This window comes from Glandiceps talaboti, chromosome 11 (assembly GCF_964340395.1).
Source record: "Glandiceps talaboti chromosome 11, keGlaTala1.1, whole genome shotgun sequence".
Taxonomy (NCBI): domain Eukaryota; kingdom Metazoa; phylum Hemichordata; class Enteropneusta; family Spengelidae; genus Glandiceps; species Glandiceps talaboti.
Window position 1 is genome coordinate 3,462,501 of NC_135559.1, and position 21,081 is coordinate 3,483,581.

General features: G+C 35.8%; 1 protein-coding gene and 2 pseudogenes across 1 annotated transcript in view; 2 read left to right on the forward strand and 1 right to left on the reverse strand.

The window, feature by feature from the left end:
* Positions 1-877: 877 nt before the first annotated feature.
* On the forward strand, positions 878-2,321 carry LOC144442529 (methylglutaconyl-CoA hydratase, mitochondrial pseudogene; annotated as a pseudogene).
* Positions 2,322-3,311: 990 nt separating this feature from the next.
* Positions 3,312-4,766, forward strand: LOC144442600 (methylglutaconyl-CoA hydratase, mitochondrial pseudogene; annotated as a pseudogene).
* Positions 4,767-10,970: 6,204 nt separating this feature from the next.
* LOC144442261 (glypican-5-like) overlaps positions 10,971-21,081 on the reverse strand; it is a 74,417-nt gene continuing 64,306 nt past the window's right edge. Inside the window, exons 3-7 of the mRNA XM_078131561.1 lie at positions 18,767-19,458; positions 17,378-17,628; positions 12,736-12,859; positions 12,331-12,502; positions 10,971-11,887 (exon numbers count right to left, since the gene is read on the reverse strand). Coding sequence (XP_077987687.1) covers positions 11,670-11,887; positions 12,331-12,502; positions 12,736-12,859; positions 17,378-17,628; positions 18,767-19,458 — 1,457 coding nt within the window. The 3' untranslated portion in view covers positions 10,971-11,669. The remainder of the gene's footprint in view (positions 11,888-12,330; positions 12,503-12,735; positions 12,860-17,377; positions 17,629-18,766; positions 19,459-21,081) is intronic.

Here is a 21,081-nt window from a genome sequence, read left to right on the forward strand (position 1 = left end):
CAAATTACAATATTTAAATAGTGTTGAGTTTTACTGATCAAATATCTTGAAGCATGGATTCAACAGTGTAATATAAACATAGCTGTAGTGAGTAACCTTTAAAGGCCCATGGTTCAATCCCAGGTTCTCACACTAGTGTTATCTTATCAATGTAGTTGGGAAGATTAAATGTAAAGCTTAATCCTTGTCCTTTTGAAATAAAATAATTTTGGGGCTCCCCCCCCCCCCCCCCCCCCCCCACCTTGTTGAATAATCTTTTATTTTTGCATAGAGTTAACCATAGATCTTGGAGTTAACATAATATATTTGGCGGCCACTTTTTGATTCCAAAATTGGTTGATGTTAAGATCATTTGGGCCTCTTGCTCATAAATTTACATGTAGACCCTGACTCTTTACTTCTTGATTTTAATGAGAAAGGTTTTGAGTTTACTTGAACAAAGTAACATCTGTTTATGACTGTTATTTTTGAGGTGCATATTCAGGTATTTAGCTAATTTTCCAAGTAGCCAGTAAAAATGTGACAAGTAGGCAGTAATGTCTAGGAATGAGACTCGTGAATCTGCAGAATGACAGAAATATACAGAATGAAACAAAAATATGTTAAAAATCAGTGGTGCTTCTGTCCTGAACTGTGGGATCATCCAAATGAGATGGCTTATCTATTAGGATGAACTTTGGACAAGTTGTGTACCAAAATGTACAAAACAGAACACGACTATTCGTGTGCATGTGTTTATAAAACCAAAATTTACTGATACATTGTAGTGATACAGTAATTTGATATACCATCATTAGAGGGTAGAGGGCGCTAGTACCTCTGGGTCGACCTTTCATTTTTGCCCTCTATCTTGTTGTAAATCGCTGTACATACAAAAATGGCGACGCGAGTACTGAACTTAGTGAGTTTATCACATAACTTTTGCCGTTTAGTTTCGCCGGCGAAATTTCTTCCCTCGTCAAGTTTCGCACTGCAACCTAATTACTCCAAGAGATTTTATAGCACAGATGATAAATCTGAGGGTGATGACATTTTGGTGAAATACCTCGATGCAAGTGATGATCCGTCTGAAAGCATGGGTGTGATAGCTGTAGTAGCGATGAACCGCCCCCGTGCCTGGAACACGTTCAGCAAAAGCCTTGTTGCCATGTTTGTTGATGCCGTGCAGACGATAAAATTCGACAGAAGTGTGCGCACGTTTATCATTGGCAGCACAACCCCAGGTATTTTCTGTGCAGGAGCCGATTTGAAAGAGAGGGCGAAGATGAAAGAGAGTGAAGTGGGTCCATTCGTGGCGAATCTCCGAGCACTGTGTTCTGAGATCGAAAATCTACCGATGCCTGTCATTGCAGCTCTGGATGGAGGGGCGTACGGAGGAGGTCTTGAAATGGCACTGGGATGTGACCTGAGGATTGCATCCACCACAGCAAAACTGGCGCTAACGGAAACTAAACTTGGTATCATCCCTGGTGGAGGGGGAACCCAACGACTTCCAAGGATAATTGGTGTTGGACGTGCGAAAGAGATGATCTTCACAGGAAAAGTTGTTGATGGAGTCGAAGCAGAGAGAATCGGTCTTGTCAACTATTGTGTCGAGCAAAATAAAGACGGAACTGCTGCTTATGACAAGGCGATTGAAATAGCCAAACAAATCTGTCAAAATGGGCCAGTTGGTGTTAAAATGGCTAAATTTGCTATCAGCAAAGGAAGTGAGGTGGACCTTAGATCTGGATTAGCTATCGAAGAAGCATGTTATGCACAGGTTATTCCAACCAAGGATAGAATAATAGCATTAAAAGCATTCAGAGAAAAGAAACGACCAATTTTTACTGGTGAATAAAATATTTCAATCTGTGAAAGACATTGACAAGATAATGATAGACAAATTTTGTTGCTGTGAGTCAAAATGATATAAACTGGCTTTTCTTGTGAGTCACCACATAGTAAGAGATAGGAGAACACCAAATTATGGTGCATCAGTGGTGTGTCAAATTGGCTTAGAGGGCACACTGGACAAGACCATGTACTGTATATTGCAAAAAATATATTTGAAAGGCCCAGGATTCAATCCCAGGTTCTGACATTACTATTAATCATATCAGTAGGGCGATGCTGATTACATAGGATTATATTTTTTGTTTTGGACCAACTTTTTCCAAAGCTCTACCTGACCATAGGGCCCCTTAGTATTTCTTAGATTATGGTTTTCCTTGTCTACAGGCTAAATATACTAATATACTTCCCCTAACTTTATGGAAAGAGTATAGAGCATATAATATTGATATATTTGTAGTATCAGGATTCGTCTGATATTTTCCTTAGGAAAACCAAAATCTAAGCAATAATGTGTCCCTGTGTAGCAGACAACTGTTTTTCATACCTGAACTAATCGTTATCAGATCTGGGCCTTCAAACACCTTATTTAAAAATGATACATTTGAGATTGAATGTTTGTGTGTCTTACTTACATTGGGAAGTGATGTTTCAAATAACAAATTCTGTAATATTGCATATGTGAAGTCATTATGCATACTTTGGAATTATGTATATTTAACTGATTCTGTATCTATGGCAACACTAGACATTGTTGCATAAATTGCATAATTGTCATGATAACCATGTAAAATTGTGAATCCACCAACTACAGATTGGGAATCTGCTATTCCAATTGTGAACACTACTTCCATCAGGGAATTGTTTGCAAATATAATACAGCAAACAATGTAAATGTTGAGATGAATTATGAAAAGTTTGAAAAAATAAAAAAAGTTAGACAAACAATGAGTGTCTCTTTCTGTGTGTAACAGTTTTATGATCTTTGTGGTGAACTTTTACGATTAAATATTAAAGAGGCAATGAGTTGAAAAAATACACATCATTATCAACAAAGCTTCTAATAAAATTCAATTTCACATTAGTTATAACAAAAATGGACATAATAAGCTATGATTATTGACAGGTGATATTTCGTTATAATATCAGATATTATAATGAAATATCACCTGTTAATAATCATAGCTTATTATGTCCATTTTTGTTATAACTAATGTGAATTTTCGATACAAAGATGTAAGATTCAACACGCAGAGACACACACACACACACACATACACACATACACATACATGGACACGGACAGACACACACACACACTCACACACACACACACACACACACCACCGATGAATCATCCATGCACACCGTACCAGGCTACATGTTATGTTTGAATATTTCTACTGACTTAGGGAGACTTTGACCTTTCGTCCCGGATTGAACTTTGACTTCAGTCTCTGAACTGGACATGCTGAAGGGGAAAGTCCACTGGTTTATGGTTACTCTGCTTTGATCGTTCTTGTTGGGGACTTTTCGTTGACAATTGTGCATGCAGAATGGCTTATTGTCGAGGTAGGCTAGCGTATATGCTTACCCCAGTTCGTCGTCTATGCAGCAAATCAGATAATTTCGTCAAAGTACGTCACTTGGATGGTAAACACAATGGAGTTATCGTACTCTCTATGAATCGGCAAGAGAGAGGCAAAAATGCCATAAATGCAAAGTTCAGTCAACAATTTAAGGAATCGTTGGAGTCCTTAAAGTTTCATGACAATTTGAAAGCTGTTATCCTAAAAAGTGAAATACCTAACGTGTTTTGTGTTGGTGCTGATCTGAAAGAGAGATATGACATGAAACCCCATGAAATTGAAGAAGCCAGTCAGAAAATAAAACGCATATCAATCGAGTTAAAATTGTTCCCAGTACCTGTTATAGCTGCCATTGAGGGGTTTGCTCTAGGTGGTGGATTGGAAATCGCTTTGGGTTGTGATATGAGGGTTGCAACAAAAGATGCCATCCTTGGGCTACCAGAAACTCGACATGCTCTTATTCCCGGGGCTGGCGGGACCCAACATCTTCCACGACTTATTGGAGAAGCTAAAGCCAAAGAAATGATATTTTGTGATCAGAGAATCAACGGTGAGGAAGCTGAGAGAATAGGACTTGTAAACTATGCAGTAGAACAAAACAGCATGGGTGATGGTGCATATCAGAAGGCCTTGAGTTTAGTAGAGAAGATCCTTACCAAAGGACCCCTAGCAATCAGAATGGCTAAGAAGGCTATCAATACTGGACTAAGTGTGGATGTCCGCACAGGACTTGATGTAGAAACTAGCTGCTATGCACAAATTATTCCAACTGATGACAGAATTGAAGGACTGGAAGCATTCCTTGGGAAGAGAGACCCAGTTTACAAAGGAAAATAATCAAACAAATTTTTGAAAACTGAGTAACTGTAGAGTCAATAACATTTTCGACAAACTCATGTATGAGACACTACACCTAAATAAAATCAACATAATCTGTTCTTTCCGTAAAAAAATAGTCTGGATGCCAACTGTGGTTTCTGTGAGTGAAGGTATAAATCATAATGATACTGTATACGAACTAGACTAATAAAAAATGTACATGGTGATACTTTCAATTCAAAAGTATACTTAACTGTCTGGATGCCTTAGAAATGACAATTAAAGATAGAATGAAACTGTGAACCATTTTAGACTCGTAATTCCACTGATGAACAATAATTCTTGCCAAGTTGGTGTTGTCATTTTACAGGCTGTACCATCAATGACATCAGTGTCATGATTTTTTTTTTGATCCAGCCATAACGAGTGTTGTCGATAAATAATTTGGTCAGATTTTATAAATATAGGGTTGGTTAAGTCATGAGAGATGAATGAAAAGGGCCACCCTAACGTAAAGCTAAATAAATGTAGGTGTGACCTCTGTCATAACAAGAGAATCTTAGATATAAAATGTTTCTTGTTTTGTGGAAGCAGAAATCTACATTTTAGGACCATTGTGCTAGGATATTATTTTAAAGGAACAAGTCAGACAGAACTATATTTTAAAGGGGAATGCCACTCCAGGAAATAAAGCAATTTTCATAAACTTTGGGTTGTACAGAGTCATGTTATGGTTTTACATCACTTACATTACGTGTGATTTCAGAGAAACCACAAGTTGAAGTTGTCCTGATTTTGGGAATTTCTGCTGTGGGCCACATTGCCTCATGGGAGTCTACAGAGATGTTTATTCAGTGGTTGATCAGTGAATATTCATGGCCCCTAAGAACCTTCTATATTCTGTGAACTCATGTTAAAGGGGAACACCACTCCAGGCAATAAAGATATTTTCATTAACTTTGGGTTCTAGAGTTATTTCTTACATTACGTGCAATGTCAGAGAAACATTAAATTGAAGTTGTCCCCATTTTGGTTTTGCTGTGGGCCACATTGCCTCATGGGATATCGCAGAGATGTTTATTCAATGGTTGACAAGAATATTCATGACCCCTTGCAGCCTATTACTGTCAGTGGAACATCATGAATATTCATGACCCTTCCAGCCTAGTACTGTCAGTGAAACATGAATATTCATGACCCTTCCAGCCTATTACTGTCAGTGAAACATGAATATTCATGACCCCTTCCAGCCTATTACTGTTAGTGAAACATCATGAATATTCATGACCCCTTCCAGCCCATTACCGTCAGTGAAACGTCATGAATATTCATAGAGTACAATTCCATGGAAGATCAAATTATTTCATCACATTTGGTCTTCTTGATGGTCTTGACTAATTTTAAATTTTTTTTGTAGTCTCTCATTCAGCTCTACTGATTCAACTGCAGATGTACACAAAACAATACGTTATAAATCACCGGAACATACACACTGCACTTAAACACAAAATACAAAGACACATCAAGTCACACACACACCGACACACACACACACACACACACACACACACAACATGCCTATAACATTGAATACAAAGCATGCATGACCACCTTCACATATTTCCATACATAAAGCTAAAATTCACAACTTATATCATTTTGAGTTGTTTTATTATAAATATTGATAAAATACAACTTTTTAAAATCAGTTTTTCATTTTTTGTTGTTAACTGGTATTCACAATGTTTCAGAAACTATTATATGAAGTGGTAATATAGAAATGCTGAACAGATAAACAGTGGTTGATTTGTGAGTTTGCACTTTTCATTTTCTGACAAGATAACAGAATTAATGAACAACAATTATGGCAAAGTTTGTGAGATGGTGATCACATTCTTTCAAATCCACGAGCTCTAGGTGATCTCATTTTGTGGAAAAGTATATCTGCAAAAGCTAGAAAAAATAAATACTTTCTAAAAAAAACAAAACAAAAAAACCTCAGCCATTTTAACCTCTTCCTCAGACACATACTAACATAATTTCTTATAAACATGGTTAAAATAAAATGAAACTTTTAACCGTAAGTCTATACATCACGGGTTTGTTGTCTATTTGTTTTACAATGAAATTCATTTAGTATACTATACTTTTTGTAAAATTTTTAAGTTTGTAGATTCTCCTAATCATACTGTCTGTTTTCAAAAAATGTTATTACTGTACTGTAAGGAGAAACAAGTAACAGTTTGTTATGAGTGCTTTCCGGCTCAATATTAACATGAGCCGTAAACGAGTTGTAGAAATGCATGAATTCAAGAGTCTTGGACATACAGTTGTATCAAAGTGATTCAAAAAGTGTTTTCCAATATTTCTTTCGTCTCATCTAATAGTTCTAGTTTGTTGACAATGTTTTAATTGAATGCCATGTACAGTAGATATAGAATGCTGAATCTACACACACTGGTCCTAAAGTGGTGTGCACTCACATATGTATGTTATCATCCAACAGTGTGCTAAGCTCATTATCACCCAACAGTGTGATAATACTATTATCATCCAGTGTGACAAGTTTGTCATACAAGTGTGCTAAGCTCATTATCACCCAACAGTGAGATAACACTATTATCATCCAGTGTGACAAGTTTGTCATACAACAGTGTGCTAAGCTCATTATCACCCAAGTGTGATAATACTATTATCATCCAGTGTGACAAGTTTGTCATACAACAGTGTGCTAAGCTCATTATCACCCAACAGTGTGATAATACTATTATCATCCAATGTGACAAGTTTGTCATACAACAGTGTGATAAAATTGTTACCATTCAGCAGTGTGATAAACTCATTACAACCATTAGTGTTATAAATTTATCACCATCCTGCAGAGTGATGTTTGTTATCATCCAATGATCTGATAAATTATTATCATCCACCAGTGTGATAAGCTTATTATCATCTGGCAGCATAAGTTTATCATCCAACAGTCTGATAACACATTATCACCTGAACAGTGTGATAAATATGTTATGTATGTTATCACCCAACAGTGATAAGTTTATTATCCAATAGTGAGATAAATGTGTTATCACCCAATGGTGTGATATGCTTGTTATCATCCAACAATGATAAGCTTGTTATCTTCCAACAGCATGATAAGCTTGTTATCACCCAGCAGTGTGATAAGCTTGTTATTATCAAACAAAGTGAGCACCTAGACTATTTCTCATTTCTGCTAGTGTAGTAATTCATGTCAAGATTAGAATATTGACATTGTCTTGGTACGTGTTCAAAAACATGAAAACTTATTGAAACAAACAAAAGCATGGCTCTTTTGAAACTATCTGTCCAACTTAAAGGTTCTTTCCTGTACCTGGTTGACTGAGTATCGAGTTGTCTGTCAAAACACTGCGATCAAAATCAAGCACTAATAAAAAACAGTTTCACAAGTTCTACATTTCTTTCTCAAGTTTTACAAAGTATGTTACAACTGAGTATTTTCAAACTGGATAAAACATAAGTTTTATGATAAAAACCCTGCATTTTAGAATTCAAACTAACAACAACCACAAAACACTTACTTTCTGCTGTTCTTTTACCCCAACCAATGTATGCTAATGATTTAACTACAGCTCATCCAATCAAAATAGCATTTCTATCCTTCAAAGGTTATTGTAGACCAACCACAGTCATACTGAGCTGAAGACACACCCATTTAAGATAATGATTGACATTTATGATAATAAATTCCTTTAATGTCAAAGTTCAACATAAAATAAAATACTTTGTATGCTTTTTAAACAGAAGATTACAAAATGACAAATTACATAACAGCAATGTGAATAAAAAACCTAATCTTAAATTCACAAATTCCAATATCACATTTTCATATTCCTATGATGAATTCAAAATGTGAAGTCATAACAATCTATGTATAATCTTCGTTTCTGTTTTTACACATTCTAGCTTTGTAAAAAATATAGTCATATTTTTTGTCAAAATCTGAGGTACTTGCTACAGAGTTGTGATTATGTAAATTTTACTATCTATTTTACAGTGTAAGTTATGTACAATCAATATTCCATTCTGTATGGTTCAACTGAGCACCTTCCTATTTACTTCAACCAAAGTCCAGCCTCAATTTAGGTGATAAAGTCACGAAAATCAGAATTTTGGCTTCTGTTTTCTTTCTAAAAAATGTTTAAATTCAAAATCATCAGAAACAAGGTGTGATTTATTTGTTTTTAAGCCAGCAAATGAAATATCCTAAACTAAATCATTTGATTGGTTGAAATTCAGACCATTTTGTAAGGTTATTAGGTCAAGAGCCTCACTTTCAAGTCCAAAATGTCTGACCTATCAATGTAATGCAAAAGGGGTAATGTTAATTCAGTGAAATTGAGTTAAGGAAATAGTAGACATATTGACGGAGAGGTGAAGAGCTTTGCTGAAATTAAAATCAATGAAAATGGTAGATCTATTGAGATGAATGAAATCATGGCCATATAAGACATCTACCTTAATGAGCAAGTCAGTTGACTAGTAATTTGTCTGCAAGATATAAACTATTTCGTAACTCATTTTTATATCCGACTTGAATAATAAATACTTTTCCACTTCATAATTACGCCACATCAAATCCATGAAAACTAAAATAATGTAATTGGTGGAGATTGATACCATTGCCTAATATAGTGCACTTGGGCCACTATAGGTTCATGCCACGGGTAACAATAGGAAGTGTTTTGAACACTGTGGGTGAACTCTATAAACAGCTATCACATGGCTGCAACCAATTGTCATGTATGTCACTTCTTCAACTTCTCTGGTTTTATTACTGATGTAAAAGAAGCATTCTGAATGGTCAATACAATACTGGATAATGGCAATTTCTGACCATGTGGGGGCATGCTACATACATATACCATCATAGCAGTGTCTTCAAAGATTGGAGTGGAGAGATATGGAATGGAAAAGTCTGGATTATTGAACAAAATGTGATCACGAATTATAATCAGGTCGCAAGGATATTCTATGATGAAAAAACTATCAAAGGTGTATAGTCTGTAAGGTATGCCATGACGGGGCGCCCTCACACATCGATCAAAGAGAGGAGGCCGACACAACATATCTCACAATCTATCAAAGGAATAGATCCAACCAATTTCTCACATTAGCTGGAGAAAATAAATGACAGGAATGGCAAGTAAAAGAAAAAAATGGCGCCGCCCTGATAAAGAAAGTTATATTAATATCTAAATGCACATCCCACGGTATATATATAATTTACAGTTACCCCATTAATAATATACATGTATATCTATGGTGGTTAGTGTCCACCAATGCCATGCTGGTGGCATTTCAGAAATTATTCCCTTGGGGTTAGTTTCTTTACCAACCTTTCATATAATGGATAAAAAATAAATAATTTGAAGATAAAAATCTTCAACAAGCACCTCTTTCTTTTAATCAAACATAAAAATCAAAGTGCTCTGAAATTTGTAAAACATTCAAAATTCCCACATGACAGGACAACGTTCACTCTTGATACCACTCCACAATTTTGCTCTGGGCAGAAACCTTTTTAGACCATGTGATAACATTTTTTGAAACTGTGACCTTTTGTGGCATGGTCATTACAAAATCTCATAATTAGCTAAAGGAGATACTATTATCTTTTACAACATTTCATCAAAATGAGAAATGAAATTCTTCAACATATCACTTTTATTCCTACACTTGACTACAGAGGGCGCTATACACCGCGTGCAGCTTCCTTGGCTGTGGCTGGACAACTAAAGTAAGGCATAGATACCACTTCAAGTGTCTCTAAGTACATTAACAGTTCAGCTGCCTATAACATACTACATATTTAGAAAGTTACATTTCGATGCCAAATTAAAACTTTCTCTCATACTTGGAGAATTACAACAATACAACTCTTGCATAATAAAATGAAAGAGGCAATGCATAAAATGTTAAAATTACTTTACAAAAAGGAGTAAAAACTGCTAAAAATGTAATATAAATGAGATTATTGGTACCATCAGCTAGCAACCTCTGCAGATCAAAATATTATAAAAAAAAAAAAAAATACTTCTAAAAGTCAGCCTTGTCTAGATAAAAGTTTGAAATCTTTTTTTTTCCGATTTGTCAAAGCAATTTTCAAATATAGCATTAATTAACAGCATTTCATGTATATTAGTGAGTTGTATGAATAATGGGTGAAATTTGACATTTTTTTATAAATTTTGTTTATGCATTGAGGAGTTGGTGAAGTATCCACTCCCTCTTATTCCAATCTCCCCTTTCCTTATCTTACCCACCCTTGTCTCTCCTGTCCCCTCTTTGTCTGACTCAATTTCTTTTCCTTTCTCTCTCCTCTCTAATCAGCTGATATCTCCATCCCCAATATCCCTTTTATTTCTCCTTGCCTCCAAACTCTTCTCTCCCCATCACCTTACTTCTCCTTTCCACAGTATCTCCTTCATTACCTTTTCCCTCCTGGGCTCCCCTATTTCTCTCCCTCTGCCCATAATTTTACTTTCCCCTCATCCAATTCTCCCCTCCCACCAATTTACTGCTTTCATAAATCTCTCCTTCCATCATTTAGTCCAACCATCCTACCTGCATCCTGTCACTTTACTACATCCCCTATCTCCACCCCATCACTTTGCCCCCCCCCCCATCTCCACCCTCCGTCACTTTTATCCCCCTCCCCTACTTCCATCCTCCGTCACTTTACTCCACCCCTATCTCCACCCGATTACTTTACTACCCCATCTCCACCCTCATTGTCACTTTCCCCCCCCCTCTCCCTACCATTTTACATTATCAACAACATGAACACCTCGTCACACTAAAATAAAAACTCCATATCCCGTATAAATCTGTCAACAACATTCACCATATGAGTAAAACTAACAACAGTCTTTGTTAATAAAAAAAGTTGTAAAAAACAAACTGTTCCAAAATGTTTGGCAGTATTGTGCTCTCTACAGCTAAATATAATATTACTTCCGTCTCCTCATGTGTAATCTGTATAGGAATAGATTACAACCATTTCATATATTCTTGTCATTTTTTAATGAACTCATTAAACTACCATACCATGGACACTTGGTCAAAACTTAGTTTCTATAGTTACGATGTGTATATATAAATATTTACGGAGTGTACATATAATGTGTAATAGTTTTTAATCTAAAATTAAAATTTCCATTAAACCTTCATTTAATTGGTTTGTATTTCTGTAAAATATAAATGACAGACTGTTCAGAATCAGGTCCATAATTGAATAGTTAGTTAACATGATCTTTCAAATTTCGCAGATCGATAAAATGCTGTTTTTGAAGATTTAAAAAATATGACCTACGACCTACATGTTTTAAATAAAAATTTATACACAAGTCTTGCATAGTTTGTTTATTTCTTTTACCGCCTACAGATGAATACTGTTGCTATGGTAACTATGGTAGCAACTATTGATGATGATAATGATGGTGCTGATGAGTTGCCGTCTTGTCGTTCTTCTGGATTTTCTTTCACTATGGTTACTTCACCGTTTGGTGTGAATGTATTTTTAGACGTAGTTTCATCAAAAACGAATTCTATATCTTCTGTGGTTGCCTCTTGAATAGCAATATCTGGACCTACAAAACACAAGTCAGTATCATGAGTTGCTACAAAGATTTGTCAATCTCTGATATTGTTGCAATTCGTCATAGTTACCTGTTCCTTCATCAACCCCCACCCATCCCCCTCAAAACATGTTGATATCATGTGTTAATGCAAAGATTCCATTTGTCATGGTTACATGTTCCTTCACCCCCCCCCCCACCTTTTTCCCATTTTGCTCCTGTAATATTATATAACAATGTTTCAACCACATTTTGTTTAACTGTCTCATATACATCCATGTGATTTAGCCCTCATTTTACCTCATCTGGGGGGCACCTTCTTGTGACATTCCTTTCAAAAAAGCACAAGATGGGTATAAACCAATATAAGATGCATCATAAGTTGACAAATAAGTACACATTACAATAGTTTCCATTGGTAACAAAAATGTCAAATGACTCAATAAAGTACTCACTTTTTACGACATCTGGCTCTGCACCACTTCCTCCACTGCCCTCACAATCTTCATCATCCATATCACTGTTACCAAAGCAACCACTTCCTGTGTCGACAACAACAACATCTCCATCACCACTGCCACTGGTATAAAACTCCTCTCCAGGTGCAGCTGACTTGCCTTTTAGTAACTGAAATTAACATAACGAGATAGATTTGATAAATACCACAAGTTTCAAAATTAATTTACAAGGAAACTCCAACAAGAGAAAACAAACTTTTGCATGGTTACAGGAAATGACATAATTAGTGAGCATATCTATATTTGGTAATGAATAGAACCTGGTGACCTGATGACAGAAATACTGTTTAAAAAGAAAAAAATCTAAATCTATCTTTTCTTTTCCAAATGACTGTGCCTTACCTGCTGTATATGCCTTAATTTATCTGTTATTTTCTCGATGACTTGGTCACGCTGTCTTGATACTCTCATTTCTGGGTTGATATATCTGTCCTCTGCATTATCACCAACAACATTCTTGGCATATCTATAATAAAACAAGTGAAAGATGCATCAATAAATCTATCAGAACTGTACAATATTCATAGTCTGTGAATCACCAAAATATACTCCTCTTTGCTATTGCTATTTCAACAACTTAAAGGCTCATAATTCAATTTCCGGTGGTGGCTCGCCTTGTATGTTCTATTATACTGCCCTCTAGTGGCCACATTTACAAAAATTTGGTCATTTTCTGCCACTCACAAAAGGAAGTACACTACAATTCCTGTGACTAAAATTGTACCTCCAGGACTCAAAATATAAAATTGTACAAAAATATTTATATGTCCAGTATCATGGCTATGCAGTTTGGTTCTTTTCAGTAATTTTCTTATCTTGGTTTATTAGGTTGTTTTCTTGTTTTGACCTCCATCAACACTTACAACTAGTAACACTGAAGTAAAGCAATATCTCTATGTACTTCCATTGTTTATAGCATTCATACCAAGTATGAAAGTATACTGTTTCAATTGGTTTATTTACAAGGCCAGCTTGTGGCCTTTCTAATGTGGTCAATTTGCAAATGAAACAGTATACTTTTACACTTGACTGATGATTTGGATGCTATAAATGATTGTGGTACATACAGAAAACGCTTTACCTTGGTGTTATGGGTTGTACACTGTTATTACAGTGAACTCATACAACACACTCCCTGTAATGTCCAAAATTTATATTTCCACTAACTGAAATAACCTATAAAATGAAAAGGGCATACAGTACTGTACTTCACCGTAATAAGACAACACTGAACCAGTGGATATACATGTATATCTTCCTGAGATCATCAAGCTTCTATGGACAATACTGATGATGCACACAAATTGTATTTTTACAAGTTTCACATGAGTCTACTTCTCTTATCAAGTTTAGTTTTGATTCCATTCTTAAACATTATACTGATTTTCACAGACTTTCATTTGTTGTTGTTTAGTTTTAGTCACCTAGCAAAGAGTCTGGAGCCCAAAATGTTGTGTTCAGAGAGGTTCTACGTAATTTGATGGTGTCTACACTGGTTCTACATAATTTGATGGTGTCTACACTGGTTCAAGTTTGAGAATACAAATTGTATTCGTGCCTAGAAAAACTAACTGGTTAATAATAATAGAAGTTTCAAGTAATTTGGTGGCGCCTAGTAGACTGTAAGAAACATCGTCTCATTCCACCCTTACCAACTTAAAGGGGTTAACCAATGATTGAGGGTACCCTATCACAGCGTACCTTACAGATTTTGGTTCCTTGCTGGCGGTTTTAAGTTCATGAATACAAATTGTCAGTGCCTACAAATACTTACAAGACATCACTATAAGAAATTTCAAAACATATGTTTCTCAATCAAAAGTGGAAGAAGAGAACTTGTGTATCAATCTCAGTGCTTCCATGATGAATATACATAGTGTTATAAGAAATTTCAAGTTTAAGTTTGTGAATAACAATTGTATTTATACTGTTAGTACATAGAAAAACTGACTGGATAATAGTAAAAGAAGTTTCTAGTTAACTGTGAATACAAGCTGTGTCAGTGCATAGAAAAACTGACTGGATAGCTATAAAAGTAGTTTCTAGTTAACTATTTTAAAGTTTGTGAATGCAAATTAAGTCAGTGCTGAGAAAACTGAGTGGATAATAATCACATATCCAGGAAATGAGTTGTGTAGTTTGTTCTATGGTACACCATAACCTGAGTATTAGCTGTCTATGATTACATTGTAGATTACATCAGGAGGTTGAATAGACTTCCTCTTTCAATAATACATTGATTCTTACAATCACAAGAACTGACATCTCAGTCATGAAATTACAACAATTTCCTTCCTGCACAGGAAGTCATTGAATGCCCAAAATATATAGAAAAGTTATACTACGGTAATCACAAAATCACAATACTGTATTGATTCTTAATCTCATTTGAGTTTTAATGTTGTCAGATTTTGGTTAAGATGAACTTTGTAATGTCATCTTATCATAGTCGTCATTGTTGTCCTTGTTGTTATTGTTGTTGTTGTTGTTGTTGTTAGGATGAACTTTGTAATGTCATATCATAGCCATTGTTGGTGTTGCTGTTGTTGTTGTTGTTATTATTGTTGTTGTTATGATTGAGTTTACTACAACTATAAACAGGGCTTTTATTAGATTTACTCTGTGTACCTCCTCTTTGAGGAAAGAACCCTATGAAACAAGAATTTCAGACTCGAGGCTATTTGCACTTATGCTGGTAATGCTTTCTGTTGCATTTTCACTTGCATTTGGCCAATGAAAATACCACAAACACTGATGCAAATACTGCAAGGATGCCCTCACAAGGCTTTGTAACATCATCAAGACATTTCCAACACATCTTTTAAGAATGAAGCCTAATGTCTGCCAAGATGAAATAAACTCATTTTAAGTAATCACTTCACTCACGGTGATTAAAGTCAGAATTTCCTGTGTTAACCTTTCCTACCACTACTGTCTTTGTAGATCTACATGAGCCTCTAGCTAAATATCTGCATCAATGGATGAAGACTATACTACCAAACAGTTATCATATTACATTTATAGTTGAAGGTTCAAGAGAAATGCTCTGTACCTGCTCCTGTAATTTGAGTATCTCCTTATCATTTTTCAGTTTTACACCACTACCGTATCTACACCTTGGTAGACTGGTATTACAAATATCTAGTGAATTCTACAAACTCCAACAGGTCAGTTGTTTATACCAGTCCGTGTCTATTTTTTAACACAGCAGGAGGCAGTATTCACAGAAACTTTGCAGTTTTGGAAATTAACCCTAGTCCAGAACGCCAAACTATTTCTGGTACAAGTATGCAAAATGTATCCATGGTCAAAGGTTACATTGTTTCCATTTCATCTAACATGATGAATAGAGATGAACATTGCTCAATAATTTAACTTTTTGTTTTTCTTTGTGACCGGATGTTACGCGCCTGTCTACTGTACTGGCTGAATTAGTGTAACACATCGGCCAACCCCATAGGAGGCCGGTGAGGGTGAAACGTCACAACGTATCTTACAGTCTAGTGACACCACTACATCCAGTCACTATTCCCACTATTTACAATAATAGTGAACTAGCAGAGCCACAGACTCAGTCAGGATTAGGTAGTAGACCGACAAAGATGTTCCTGTTAGTTTCATAAACAGGTTGAATCAAATGACATTTGGATGCTACCGACATAAACATTCATAGCAGTTGCTACTTCTGCACCAAGACTCCAAATTCGGAGCGATTACAGTGTCACTGAGCTAAGCATTAGGACAACACAGTTCAGCGACTATTAATTGGTTATTCAAACAAAGAAGTTCAGTGGTTGTTTAATAAGCACATTCAGATGAAAGTGAAGTTTGTTGACAAATGTGATGCGAGGTATTGTCTCCACTTTTTAACCTCAAAACCACCCCAAGTTCTGACCACTACTACATTGTATAATGGCCTATTTACACGACACCAGAGTTCACTTGGGGAAAACATCTTCCATATCAAAATCACATATAAATGTTTGCTCAGAAACAGAATTTTGTGTGAGTACGTATCTCTAGTTATTAACTGGGTTTTTCATAGTGTGGGACATCCTGGCAATCAGGTGATTACTGCACTTTAAACATGGCGGTTACACTTCCATAGTTTAACCCTTTCTGTTATCATAATCCAACTCATACACTCCAAAATGATGGCATGTCATCAGTCAAATCTTACTACTTTCAAATTCTCTTGATACAATAATCTGCCTATTTGCCTGATTGCTCAGGTTTAAAGGCTAATTTGTTGCCTGCCTTTTGTCAGATAGTATTACCCAGACTATGCACTATCACCTTAAAGATTACAGTTTTCACATATGGGAACATTTGCTACAGGGACTGGGGTCATGCAAAGGTTAAAGGTCATTGAAAGGTTATCCCAGACACAGAAATGGGTAAGCAACATTTACTTTGAGGAATGCTCTAAAACAAGTGACTGTGGTAGAACAGTGACAACTCATCACTTACAGTAAGTATATGGGTACAGTGAACACTGCAGTAATTCCTCTATGAAAATCCATGACAACAATGAGCAGCTGGTGATTTTTGGTAATAAATTTGGTATGTGCATGTGGACATGTGAATGTCTCGCCAATAAGTGTTGTTACAGAAAGTTGACATTTATACATGGTATAAACAATTTGGCCAGCTCCACTTTTAAGCACAAACCAGGAAAACAACTCTGAGGCAGTAACCTCCTGAAGTAGGTTGCCTAGTATTCTATATTATGTATTAATTGAGGGCACTCTAGGTGGCCAAGCAGTTAGCAGTCTGGGTTCAATGTCAGCTGGATTTGATTAGAATAATTACCCAGGTCTGTATGTAAGAACAAGTGCTCACTTTGACCCTGTTGAACAACACCCAGGTATTCCCTGGGTATTCCGGTTTCCTCCTACTGCAACAACACTAGGGTGCTGCACTATGGCAACAAATTTCTCAATTTATTTGGACGAATTATTTATCTATTTTGTATTCAACTTACCTTCCTTTCCGGTCTCCAATCCAGCATTCATAGTCCGATCTCATCGCTACATTGTCATTACTGCAAAGTTGTTGGGGTAAATTTTTATAAAAAAGTTTTTTGGAAGCAAGTTTTCCAACAGAATTTCTGATTCTGTCATATAAATCTAAGTTTGGAGGCATAGCAACCGGAAAACTAGCTGTTGTATTGCCATACATGGATTCTACCGAACTTCTCTTCTGTCTTGGTGGATGACCACAGAACTTTCTCACCTACAGACAAGAAACATAACAAAACAAATGAAATCAGTACTGGCTGGTATGCCACTATGACATGTAAGGCAGCAGTCTTTGTATTATGGAAAAGATGAAGTTACAAACTGTAACCATGGTTACAACTTACCAGTCCAGTGTGTTAAGTTACAAACTGTAACCATGGTTACCAGTTCACTCATACTGAATGGCTAACTGAACTACATTGTCATATAATTTACATGTTGTGCATACTTAAAGGTCCACAGCATTTTCTGTAAGTTCAGACTACGAGATACATCAGTCTTTGTTGAGTGAGTGTATGTGTGTGTGTGTGTGTGCATGTGTGTTGTGCATGGTGAGTGTGTGCGTGTGTGTGCATATGTGTTTGCTACTTCTGCACGTATGTGTATGAGTTTGTGAGTGCATGTGTGTAACATGTATGTATGTGTGTATCTATGCATGCGTGGGTGCATGCATATATGTATGAATGTATGCATGTGCGTATGTTTTGTTTTGGTCTTTCCAGAACGACTTTGCTATAGTAGCCATAAGGTTTTTTGGTCTTTGCTAAGATCAACATTTCTAAGTGATTGTGATATGATATCAATAAACGTAGGTGTGGGAATCCTCATCAAGGAATGACATTTTGGAGTCTAAGCTGGGATCAACCTTCAGAGACGATGATCAGATTAGACGAAAGTGTGGGAGTAGTCATTAATAAATGAATGTAGCTGTAGGTTTTTCAGTCTTTCTTAAGATGGACAATTCTTGCAGACACCTATCAAATATCAAGGTACATGTGAGATTAAATAAATGAATCAGAATCTTATATAGCTGTAGGTTTTATTTTGATGTTGCCAGTGATAGAAATTTCTTGTGCTCTATTGCTGGTTTGATGAAAGACTTCAAGACACATATCAAATATCATGGTAGATATGAAAGTAGCAATTAATAAATGAATCTATGTGTATACATGTATTGCTGTAGGTTTGATTTTGGTCCTGCCTTGAGATTTTTCATAAGGACTGACATTTTTCACAGACACCTTAGCTATCAAATATCATGGTAGAGATGGGAGTAATCATTAATGAATGAATCTGTAATTGTATATTGCGGTAGGTCTGATTTTGGTCATGCCAGAGATATACCTTCTTACCTCTTCTAAGAGAACAGGTCCATTGTCCATAGCATGCATGATAGCATCACTTATCCTATCTGCCAGATCAGACAAAACAACTTGTATGTTATAAATTCCACGCATTCCCATGGTATGTTGATCCAACTGATCAATATAAGAGTTCCAATCAGCGTTGACATCAGCTACAGTTGCAAGGCATCCTTTCATGACGTTCAGACAGAAGCTGTTACAAGGTTTAATTCCGGGGACACCGTTACAATAACTACAGTAGTTTAATTTTAGCAGTGCTTTACTACACTCCCTGGTTAAGACTATGTAATCCGTTGTGTTTATCACCTCGATTCCAAGATTCAGAGCTTGGATGAAAACTCGGGCAGCTTCTAGGGACTTCTGTAAATGGATTCCAACTTTCTGTGGTATATTTCCAAAAGGTTTGACTTTCTCAGTTACATCATTCAAGCATTCTTGATAGTCTGGTGTAAGAACGGTTTGTGAGTGGATTTCATAAACGTACACCAAAGGAAATAATTCACTAAAGAATTTAATCACTGTATTTTCAAGGTCTATTTCTTTTCCTTGGACATAGAATGCCAGGTTTTCATAAAACTTGGGTATGATGGCATTTGCTTGTATGGCCATATTGTGATACATCTCGCGTACAACTTTGGTTGTTTCTTCCTCAGCATCCACTATGTAGTTATCAAACTCCTCTGTAATATACAAGAAAAGATAAATATAAGTTTTGACATAAACTTGGAAATTATGATAAAATAATAGACTGACATTTTTTATTTTTTTTTAGTTCTGACAGATAATACTCCTGCAATGAAACAAAATATCGTCAACATACTCTTTGTGCATACTTCAGACTATGATTAAAATTCAGAGATGAAAACACATTGTCTGGCAGAGCTATACAGCGAGTCAATCTAGAACAAAACAATGATCCTTACATCTCAGCCTTATGACTAAACTCATAAGACATTAACTTATACACAATTTGTAACGAAATCCCGGGCCTTTAAACCTATTCAACCGCTTTCCTAGTACACTGTTCCAGATTCATCTTTGAAATGGTTGGGTCAAACCATATTATACAGATAACTGGGGGAGGAAGGAGTTTGAAGCTAATATATTTCAGTGATATTATTAAAGTGTATCACTTTTTAAATAAAAAGTCTCAAAAATCACCATGGAAACCTGTGAAATTCTAAACTCTGCCCCTTCTTTATTAGTACTGGTTGGTTTCCCAACATACACCACTGCATCATATAGCCAGCTGATGAGGCAAGGCAGCTGACCAAGGTTATTAATGTCATGTTATGATATATACAACAATCTGTACATAGTTAAACAAAATACAGTAATGATATGTCTAAATAAATTACCACATAATGTCACAGCTTACATATACATGTCTAGCACACTAATGACTCTCTTAAATCACTATGACAACCGATGCGAATTATTTATAAACCCATCTAAAAAAAGTGACATGTCTGGCGCCTTGTTTGTGGTTTTACAGAAACAAAAAAATTGCTTCCAATTATACTATATGACATAATACAACTTTAGCTATAAATTCTCTATATCCAAGGTTATGTAATTTCATATGATACATCTATTTTTATCTTTGGTCTGTTTTACCGGAACAATATGAGTTGTAGCGGATTTTGCTGTTCTACTAGCATTATGGTTGTAAAACCCACAGCCTATTGATGGACCTATCAGTTCAATAACTATCGTGATACTGATGGATCTAAAAATAAAACACTTTACTATTAGCATTTAATAGTCTAACACATCAGATGGTACTGGAACTATACGACCATTCTGAACTACTCGATAAATACATTTCATTTCAAAATATTTTGCTATATATAGAACAAAATATTATGAGTTTAATAAAAGGAAAATTATTGGCATGACAGAGGCATCAGTTTAAAAATACTGGTAATAACTTATACTCTAGCCTGCTTATACATATTCTTTCTGCTTATAATGCACTCCCTCATCGGTAGCCAGTAGTTACATAAGCAAACATCTGAACCTTTCAGTCAGACTAGTTATACATGTAATGTCCCCGGGAGGCGGATTACTCCTGCCTATTGGGTATATGTATATGTGCTGCCTTTTGGGATGGGGTTGTTCACCCTTATCACTCAGATGTCACCAGTTATGTCGTTTGGTCAGGTGACATTCTACTAGAATCACCTGACAGTAGACTATAGGTGGGTGATGCTATGTATCCACAGTCTTTGTCTTCTACAAAGATATGTTTCAACATTTTTTGTAATCATTTCTATTTATGTAAATAAATCACTTTTTATTTT